Source organism: Argentina silus (assembly GCF_951799395.1).
Source record: "Argentina silus genome assembly, chromosome: 22".
Lineage (NCBI taxonomy): Eukaryota > Metazoa > Chordata > Actinopteri > Argentiniformes > Argentinidae > Argentina > Argentina silus.
This window is the reverse complement of record NC_139676.1, coordinates 7,559,936-7,570,663: the sequence shown is the minus strand read 5'-3', so window position 1 is coordinate 7,570,663 and position 10,728 is coordinate 7,559,936. Positions and strand designations below refer to the sequence as shown.

Sequence of the window (10,728 nt, the reverse complement as noted above, 5' to 3'; positions counted from 1 at the left end):
GCTCGGCTCGCAGTAAAGACCGCATAATGATCTGCACCAGGGAACAAACTGGCCGTGCCTATTATAGGGCTTGTTGGACAGAGCGATGTCCCAGTCATGAGCTCCCTCACTGGGCTTGAGTAGAACCGCAGCAGGAGGGGGTTGGAGTGGAGAGGATGGATGGACGGATGGATGGATGGAGGGAGGGAGGGAGGGAGGGAGGGAGGGAGGGAGGGAGGGGATGTCTAGTCAGTTCAAATGTAGTTCAACCAAGTGGCGATGTCGAGGGTCAAGGGGTTGAAGGGGACGCGGGCGGTCGACAGAGACATGGATTGTGATGAAACACACAGGCATACAAGTGTACACAGACACACACACACACACACACACACACACACACACACACTTACACACACACAACATTTATTAATTAGATACACACTCGCAGAGGCACATGCACGTACCCACTTAGTCAAACACTAATGAATACACACACACACACACACACACACACACACACACACACACACACACACACACTAAAATCACAAATACTAAAATTAGGCACGCATGCATGCACACATACACACACCCACCCACCCACAGACACACCCCCCCCCCCCCCCCACACACACACACACACACACACACACACACACACACACACATACTCTACTCTGTCCATTGTGCAATGCGTATATGCGGTGAATTGCCTCTCTCTAGATGCCATCTGTCCCTAATGGCTTCTCACTGGGTCAGAGACACGCCGTCCCCAGTGCTGCTCTTATCAGCTTTCATGAGAGAGGGGAAAGGTAATAAGTGTGAAAGTCTGATTTGAGTCGAACCCACACAGATTACTTTACTGGCACAGCGCTCTGCCCAAAGACCACCGTGCTCCACCGCTATCCCAAGATCTCCGCAATGCCAGCCAACTTTTTTCCTTTCCTCACTCTCGCTCTCTCTCGCTCTCTTTTTCTCTCTCTCTCTCTCGCCACCCACCCCTCCTCTCTCTCTCTCTCTCTCTCTTTTTCTCTCTTTGGCTCCCCCTCTCTCTCTCTCTCTCTCTCTCTCTCTCTCTCTCTCTCTGGCTCCCTCCCTATCTCTGTCTGTCTATGTCTTGTCTCTGTCTCTGTCTCTGTCTCTGTCTCTCGCTCTCCTTTTCTCTCTCTCTCTACCACCCCCACCCCTCCTCTCTCTCTCTCTCTCTCTCTCTGTGTCTCTCTATGTTTCTCTCTATTTTCCTCTCTCTCTCACTCTCCTTTCCCCTGTGTTGTGTGTACTAGTAGTTAGTGGTCAGGCTGGACTCCACTGTTGACACATTAATGCATGTCTCAAAACCAGAATCCTGGACTGTTTCGAATCAGACTTGTTAGAACATGGATTGGTCTAGTCTTTCTCAGGGTTTTACTTTGTTGGTAAACCGCGTTTCCTACATCCGGCTTTGTCTCAGGAACAAGTGGTGGTCAAACAGACCCTTTGTTTGTGGCCAGTGGCTCTGCGCGCCACAAAGTGTCTGGCCTGGGACAAAGAGGAGAGTGTGTGTGTGTGTGTGTGTGTGTGTGTGTCTGTGTGTGTGTGTGTATGTGTGTGTGTGTGTTTGTGAGAGCGGGGCCACGGCCAGCTGGGATCCACCGCGTTGGGGTGAATACTGATAGAAAGAGGGGCCAGACACACACACACACACACACACACACAGGAGGGACTGCTAATGGCTGCCTTGGACCTTCCTCACCCTGCTCACCCACTCTCCTCACCCTCCACCACCCTCACCCCTCCTCTCCCTGACTATGAATACCCTAATGACATAAACAGAGTAGTAATCATATTAACACTTTCTATGAAAGCACTCTTAAGGGTTTCCCCCTGCCCCCCCCCCCCATATCCCCATCCCAGCCAAGCACAACCTCTAACACCAATAAACACTTATGAATATTGGCATGGGCCCACTATTAGCATAATCACTTTTCAGGTGTGCTTGGAAGCCCGGTAGACTGATAACTTTCCAAAAATGGCCCTGACACGGGTTGAGTATCCTGCCTCTCTTCTCCTCCTCCTCCTCCTCCTCGGATTCCTTCTAATCCCATTACAACATTCCCCCATTATCTAAATGACCAATATCTGTTAGAGTGTGGCGAGGTGGTTGTAGGACAGACTTCGCCAAGGGTCGGTCAAGGACAAAACAAAATGGAGGATTTTAAAGTCGAATCATCGTGAGGAGGACCGGTAACTGACCGGTCAGTTGGATTTGTGCAGTTGGGGTCGACGCGTCCGTGAACTTACCCGCGGGGGTCAAGGTCACTGTTTATTGTTGTCGACCGTTGATTTGTTTGGGTGTCGTTGCTGTGTTTGGGTGGGCGGTTGGAGGTGGGTGGGTAGGTGGGGGGGGGGGTGTCTGGTCTGAACGGATGGATGGGATTGACACTGGTGTAGGGGGGTGCAGTGTGTGTCTGTGTGTGCCAGGGTGGGGAAGGGGGGGGAGGTGTCAGTTCAGGGGGGGGGGGGGGGGGGGGTCACTGCAGCAGAGGAACAATGGGAGGATCTGCATGTGCAAAGAGCTTCTGCTCTGCCTCAGACTGGTAGACTGTTCATAATCAGCCCTCTATTGCTTTGTCTACCCCGTTCCCCTTTTGTCTGGCTCGGGGGACAGACATCCTAACCCAATACATTTGAGGCCCCCTGTATTGAGCAATATCTGCTGTTTAAGACATGTAATTTCTCCTTCGCCCTTGCGTCAGTTGGCCTTGTGCTCCTTGCATGGCTCTGGATCGTGTTCTCTGGTGATAGCAGCACATTGTGCCCAAAAAGACACCATAATAGCCTCCTCCTGTTCACGTTGAAATGGCCTTGGAGGGGTTGTTACCCTCCCTCTCTTTCTGACTTTCTTTCTTTCTTTCTTTCTTTCTTTCTTTCTTTCTCTCTTTTCATTCTTTCACTCTCGCTTACTTTCTCTCTCCCTCTCTCTCCATATTTCTCTCCCACTTTTTTCAATTTTTTTCTTTCTTTCTTTTTTCTTCCCTTTTCTCTCATTCTTGCACACACTCTCTCTCTCCCTCCCTCCCTCCCTCCCTCCCTCTCTCCCTCCCTCCCTAAGTCCTCTCGCAGCCTTGGCCATGAAATGGCAGAAAGTTTCAGTGCAGTTCCTCCTCAGCTGATCCTATTTCAAAGAGACATCGACTTAGCTTATAGCTGCACTGCAGAGGGCTTCACAAGAGAAGGACCCTGACAGGCCTCTCTTCTTCTCCTTTTTTAGTCCTCCTTTTCTTCCTCCTTTTCTTCCATTAGAGAAGTAGAGAGTAGTAGAGCCTATTTTATAAGATCATTCCCTCGCTCCCCCAACCAGTTTTAAAAGAAATCTTCAAGGCCATCAAACGCCTTGTCAAGACGGCTTCTTCTCCTTTCCCACACACTGCCTATCCTTATTTTGGAGGCTGATCATTAAAGAAGAGGGATTGAGATGTTGTGTGTCCGGCGACAGCGACAACGACAACTAGTTACATACGCGTATTGGTAGAGCTTGTTTTGTGCCAATCAATGTGTCCTCTCCCTCGACGAGGGTATCAATTATAGCCCGTTTGTTTCGTGAGCAAGGAATATTTCAAACGTCATCGTAGAGGTTGGGATGATTGCATAGCCGAGGTGGGTATACCTTTTTGATATATGGGCAAATGAACTGGCGGACGCTTAAGTGCAGCGTCGTGGCTCGCTGTCCTTCAGGACTGTCATCGCAGGGCGGCCATTATGAATGCCACCTTCACGCCACACTTCCCACCCCCGTGTTTTCTCACACGTGTTTGATACCCTTCCTCATTCCGATCCATGCATTACAATGAGCCTCCGATTTCTACCTCCACCAGCCTCCTCTGTATAGACGCCACGTGAGCCGTCCTTTTCAATAACAGGGAAATTTATATATATTTTCCCTGCATGTGTAGCCTATAGGTGGACACATACCTCAAGGTTGTGGTGTGTGTGTGTATATATATATATATATATATATATATATATATATATTGCTGTTAGAATCAAAGCAGAATAGACAACAAAGCCTTTTTTAGTCATAAACATTTTACGAGTAATATGGGTCCTTTATTCTGAGCAATAAAAAAATGAATGTTCGAAAAACATACATGCATATACCGCCGCTTTCAGTAATATAATGGCTTTAAAAACGGGGTACATTTTATATGTGTATAAGTGGAATGAGGGAGAAAACGTGGGCAAATGGCCTTTTTATGATGGAAAAATTCCATAGTAGGTCAAAGCCCCTTGCAGGTGGCAGCAATTAACTGTAATTTTTGCAGATTGTAATGATCCATAATTTACCAGCCCCCCAGATCTCTTTTCAGTAAAAAAAAGAAAAGAAAAAAATAGGGGTTCTGTGGAGCTCTGATTGGGTGCACATTTCGCAGCAGTCCCTGGTCTTTAAGTGAGATTGTTATGAGAGGGGCAGCAAGGTGGCAGACATGTGAGGTTTGGGGGGCTGCGGGGGAATGACGCCACTCACTCCTTTTCTACCGCATTCTTCTCCTACCGACAGCCCCAGCAGCCGGCTGCACTTTCCTCTCCTTCACCCCCTAGTCTCTCAGCCACGGTGGGTTTAAACATGCAAGGCTGCCCGTCCGCCATCTTAGCGATGGTTAGACTCACTCTCCCTCTCTTTCTCTCTCACTGGCACTAGTATGGCCACGTTTGGGTTCGGCGTCTGCTGAAGAATCTGGTTAAAAAAAAAAAACTGAAAAAAACGCCCTCTGGTAAAAAAAGAAAAGAAAAAAAAAAAGAAGAAGAAGAAGAAAAAAAGAAAGGATGAGAAAGAAACGAAAGCAGAGATGAAAGAGTGGAGAATGCTACTTATTTTGCATATCTCACTTCTGCTTTCCTCCTTCTGTTCTATTCACCTGAGAGGATTAGAATAAATCCATAAACCATGAAATAGCACAGATACAATAATAACCTATGAAATGCATTTCCACAGGAAACGCCCCCCCTCCCCCTCCCCCCAGCCACCACCCCGCAAATTATCTCCCTCTCCCTTTTATATTTTATGTTTTTCTTTCATAGACGGGGGCCCGTACATTTTATTCACATCTGACCTGTTATTTGTATTCGGCATGTGTGGCATCAGATACATGTCCCACTTAACTTTGCTAATTCTGTAAACAAGTCAGCGGAAGGAGCCGAGTGTGTTTAACGAGATTACAAACGCATTGTCGGGCAGATCGAGGGTCATCGTACAAGTGCCATTGAAAGTGAATTATTGTTTGAAATATTCCTCCCGCTTCCTCGGCTGGGTAAATTGTATACAGTGCCTCAGATCTCCTTCCCTCTCTGCTGCTTTTATTATTTAGTCAAGCTGTGTAATTGAATGGATAGTCTGAATCTCAATGAATTTAAGCTCGGGGAACTCAAATTGGAGACTGTAAAAATGAAAGTAGGGCTATTTCAATAAGAGGCAGTGCTTTTATTATGTCAGTCAAGCAATGCTTTTATTTCATTCTTACTACAGTCAGGTAACCTTGGTTGTCTTTCTCTCTCTCTCTTCCCTACAGATAAAGATGAGCCCAGCAGCTACACTTGCACAACCTGTAAGCAACCGTTCAGCAGCGCCTGGTTCTTGCTCCAGCACGCCCAGAACACCCATGGCTTCCGCATCTACCTGGAGAGCGAGCCAGGCAGCCCCCTCACCCCCCTCACCCCCCGAGTGGCCGCCCCGCCCGGGATGGGGGGCGACTGCGCCTCCCAGCCTCCCCTCCATGCCGTCCACCTGGCCGAAGGGAGCCCCTACAGCCTGCTGAGGATGCCCGGCTCCGGGTCGGGCAGGGACGGGACCCCCCGCGAGGGACGCTACCCTCGGACCCCACCGCTGTTCAGCCCCCCGCCACGCCACCACCTGAGCCCGGATGACCTGACGCTCGCCACCCACCACCCCAGCGCCTTCGACAGGGTGATGCGCCTCAACTCAGTGCCTCTAGACCCTCCGCCCGCTATGGACTTTTCACGGAGACTGCGGGAGCTGGCCGGTAACCCGTCCGGGGCCTCCCCGCCCCTGTCCCCCAACCGGCCCAGCCCGATACAACGGCTGCTGCAGCCATTCCAGCCAGGGTCCAAGCCTCCGTTCTCCGCCACGCCGCCCCTCTCCACCTCCCAATCACCCTCTGGTTCCCGCTCCACCCCAAACCCGGCGCAGCCCACCACGCCCCTCAAGTCCAAGTCGTGCGAGTTCTGCGGGAAGACCTTCAAGTTCCAGAGCAACCTGATCGTGCACCGGCGCAGCCATACCGGCGAGAAGCCCTACAAGTGCCATCTGTGCAACCACGCCTGCACCCAGGCCTCGAAGCTGAAGCGCCATATGAAGACCCACTGTCAGAACAAGTCGGCCATCAACTCCAAGTCGGACGACGGCCTCTCCACCGCCAGCTCCCCGGAGCCGGGCACCAGTGACCTGCTCGGCAGCGCCACTAACGCCCTCAAGTCTGTGGTGGCCAAGTTCAAGAGCGAGAACAACGGCCTGATCCGCGAGAACGGCGAGGAAGAGGAGGAAGAGGAAGAGGAGGAGGAAGAGGAGGAGGAAGAGATAGAAGAGGAGGGGGAGGAAGAGGAGGAGGAAGAAGAGGAGGAGGAGGGCGAGGAAGGGGAGGAAGAGGAGATGGAGGAGGGAGGAGAAGAGGCGAATGACTATCGTTTCAGCCTGCGGTTGGAGGGCGCCCGCCACCACCAGAACAGCGAGGCCCTCCACCCCCGCCCCATCAGACGGAGCACTCCCCGGAACCCCTGCGACGAGGACTCGCCCTTGGAGTCGGACCGGGCCGACGAGGTCTGTGGCACCACTGTCAATGGCATAGGCCCACTCACCAACGAAAGCATAACCAGGAAGCTGCTGGGTGGTAGCCCTGGCTCTCTCAGCCCCCTCTCCAAACGCATCAAGGTGGAGAAGGACCTGGACCCCCCCACGCCCACCATCCCCAACACGGACAACGTCTACTCCCAGTGGCTGGCCGGCTACGCCGCCTCCCGCCAAGTCAAGGACCCCTTCCTCAGCTTCGGGGACTCAAGACAATCTCCCTTCGCCTCTTCGTCAGAGCACTCCTCCGAGAACGGCAGCCTGCGCTTCTCCACTCCTCCGGGGGAGCTGGACGGAGGTGGCGGGGCCTCGGGCCGCAGCGGGACGGGCAGCGGGGCCAGCACCCCCCATCTGACGGGCAGCGGCGGGCGTCCCAGCTCCAAGAGTGGCACGCGGAGTGACACCTGCGAGTACTGCGGGAAAGTCTTCAAGAACTGCAGCAACCTGACGGTGCACCGGCGCAGCCACACAGGCGAGAGGCCCTACAAGTGCGGGCTGTGCAGCTACGCATGCGCCCAGAGCAGCAAGCTCACGCGCCACATGAAGACCCACGGTCAGATGGGCAAGGACGTGTTCAAATGTGAAATCTGCCACATGCCTTTCAGTGTCTATAGCACTCTGGAGAAACACATGAAGAAGTGGCACAGCGACCGGCCCCTGTCTGCAAGTGACAGCCTGTCTGCAAGTGACATTAAGACTGAGTAGTCAGTCTCTCTGGAACCACCCCCCCTCCCACCCCCACCCCCACCCCCCTCTCTTGGTTCTTTGACTCCTGGCAAAGTGGGGATAGGAGGTTGGAGGATGACAGGGTTAACCACATCAGTACAACATCCCCTGTTCTATCGACAAAAGCTAAATGCATGATCCATGATCCGTATTTGGGGCAATACTATCGCATCGGGCGCAAAACTTTTGAGTCTTTCTATTGTGCAATAATTTACATGTTTTGTACTTTTTGTAACTGGACAGCATGCTCGGTGTGTTTTGGCTACTTAGAGAAATTTGTCCTTGAATGGTTGGTTGGTTGTAATTGTGTTGCTGTTGGTACTTTTGATTTTTCAAGAAAAAAAAAAAAAAGATAGAGTAAGAAAACCCATGCTGCATACATACTGTTTTGCATATCATGTACAGTTTTGTGTTCGAACATGGTGGACAGTGGTGTATTGCCTCACGCTCAAGACAAGCAGGGTCACATTTAAACTGGTCTTTGTAAAAGATTTTCTGTCCGTACTGGGTTAAAAAAGAAAAAAAAGAAATATCAATTGGGTTGCCTATTAAATGTTAGGCACTATCACAAAAATGAATTTGAATTACTAGTATCGTTTGAAAAACAAAAAAAAGAGTGCCTTGGATATTTTACCTGCATAAAGTTAATCCTCCTTTTTCGCTGTAAACTCTGAGTTTCAGCTACAAAAGATTCTGGACATGTGTATAACATGGAAAAATAGGTTCTTGCATCAAGCACCTGAACTAAACAGTCCTCTGTGACTTAGCAGAACACAAGGAACCAGTTGAAATGAAAATATTATTCCTGGTAAATCATTTATCTGCCTTTTTCATTGTATATTCTTCAGATTATGGTTCTTTTGTTTACCGGCATGTTACATGCTATTGGGGTTGTGTGTGGCGTTTAGGTTTTATTTGTGTATTCTTTGGTACCGTACATAGAGGGTACTTTAATGAGTTGTTATAATTCTGCAAACTTAAGCTCTTAATGTTTTAGGAGAGTGTTTCTTTTTTTAAATGAAAGGTTTTACAGTTTTTTGTAAGTAGCACAAAACTATGTTTGTTGTCATCGTTGCTGGGATCTTCAGTGTGGCTCAGCAGGTGGTGTTGGCTGACCAGGCCCTTGAGGACTTTTAGGGGATTTTAGTTGAGACAAGCCAGGCTGATTTGGGAATGGGGTGGGATAGGGGAGGGAGGGGTGGGAGTGGGGGTGGAGTGGTGGGGGGCTGGGATGACCAGGTTTCTCTACAATTCAATTTTTTTTTTAAACTCATTATAAGCTTTTGTTTCTCTCATTTCATATATCAGATATCCAGAAAACGGAAACTCGCCTTGCATAAACTAATATTGGAAATGATCAAAATAGAATCTAATTCGGTTTCTCAAAATGAGATTTTTGAGACGTTTCTCGATAACGTAGTAACATGTCCCCATTCGACATTGAATTAAACCTTTCACATGTGTTGTGCTCTTTGGGTTGACATGTTAGACCTCATTGTTATTATTTTTTCTACTTGCATCACCCCCTGTTAATGTCGATGATATAGCACTTGTCACTCTGCCTTGGATCCTGTATCAGTTTCTCTAATCGGAGGTACAGTCGGTTGAGTATAAAATAACACTTGTCTTTTCCAGGACAAAATACGTGCACTGTTCAATTTTCCCAGTTTACAGGTGGAAGCTCAAGGGAAAACTTGCTCTAATGCTGACAGACTGACGTGGTGTCATTGCTTAATGCAGAAAAGAGCAAAACGAGAAACCGTTGCCAGCCAATTTTTTTTCCCAGGGGGCCGAGCAGTTTGGGCCTTCGGGTAACAATATCAATGCAGGAACCGCCATAGACCATCCTGCTTCCTTCAGACCGATATAAATACAATATACTTGCTGCTCAAAACGGCAAGAAACTTTTTTTTTTCTACAAATTTTATAAAAAATTAATTAAGTAAAATGTGTCTTTTAAATAACAATTCAATATCTTTAGGGGAGACTTTATTTAAGTTTGTTTTGATTTTGTTGTTGTTTCTCTTTTTATGTCTTGGTGATGCTCAAGATTTGATCACTATATCATGATGAAATGAACATGACTGTCATCTTTTTGCCTTTGCTCTACACAGGTCTTCAGGTTGAACAAAATTTGCATCGGGGAGAGATTTATGATTATATATATGAATATATAGAGAGAACTTAAAACATAGGAAAATGCACACTCATGTCGGTTCCTATGCTAAACACACATTTATGGTCTACTTTTTCCTGTATTTAGAATGGTATTTGAAATTAATGTTCACTTAGTGTAGGCACTATAGTATTTATGTTGAAGCCTGTATTTTTAACTGTTTGCTTGTTCTCTTTAAAGGTTTCAATGTACCCTTTTCAGTAGTGAAAAAAACCCCAACAAGCTGCCACCGTATATTTTCTTAATTTGGCAGGATAATACAGTGTGAATAATTTGTATGCTTGAAAAAAAAAAGTATGTTTTGAAAAATAAAACGTTGTGGCGTTCTATGGATGAGAGGTCATGTGATGGCCTTTTCAAGCAGTCCCGTCGGAACGCCCACAAAACGGTAAAAACAGGTGGTTGTACATATCTTTTTAGTTTGTTTTTATATTTTTCTCTCCTGCCATTTTATATGCAGTAATACAACCTATTGTTGGGTTCTCAGTAGTCTACTTTGTACTGTCCTTTCACTTTTACCACCTGACAACATTCCAGCCATAAAGAAAAATAAAGAAAATAAAGAAAAAAAAAAATAGTCATATGCAGTCAATCAAATGTCAATCTGGATATCAATTTCGCAGTTTTAAATTTTCATTTATCCATTCATTGCCAAAAGAAACATGGTGCTTTATGATTTTTAAAAAAAATGTGGTAAATCTCATATGCAAGGCATATTTTTTAGGTAAAAACAAAAAAAAATCATATCATGGGTGAGGAGAAAAAAAAGAAGAGGCATTGTTGAGTTGGTACTGTACATGTTTTGTTGTAAATGGCGATGACTAAGGTACATTTTGGTATTCAGCTCTCTCTACGTCCGTTCTGCAAGCTGTTTATTCTGAACTGAACTTGAAACTTGGCCTCCTCCAATGGTTGTCATTATTTATTATTACTATACACACACGCTCTGTTGAGAACGGAGTCGCAGCAATGAATCGATACGTATGTTCTTCTCTCCTTGAACTCTGAC

General features: G+C 47.6%; 1 protein-coding gene across 1 annotated transcript in view; it reads left to right on the top strand.

Annotated features, from left to right (window-relative positions):
* The window catches only part of LOC310821460 (B-cell lymphoma/leukemia 11A-like), a 35,939-nt gene extending 27,230 nt beyond the window's left edge, over positions 1–8,709 (top strand). The window contains exon 3 of the mRNA XM_083693502.1: positions 5,526–8,709. Coding sequence (XP_083549628.1) covers positions 5,526–7,522 — 1,997 coding nt within the window. The 3' untranslated portion in view covers positions 7,523–8,709. The remainder of the gene's footprint in view (positions 1–5,525) is intronic.
* The last annotated feature ends 2,019 nt before the right edge of the window (positions 8,710–10,728 follow it).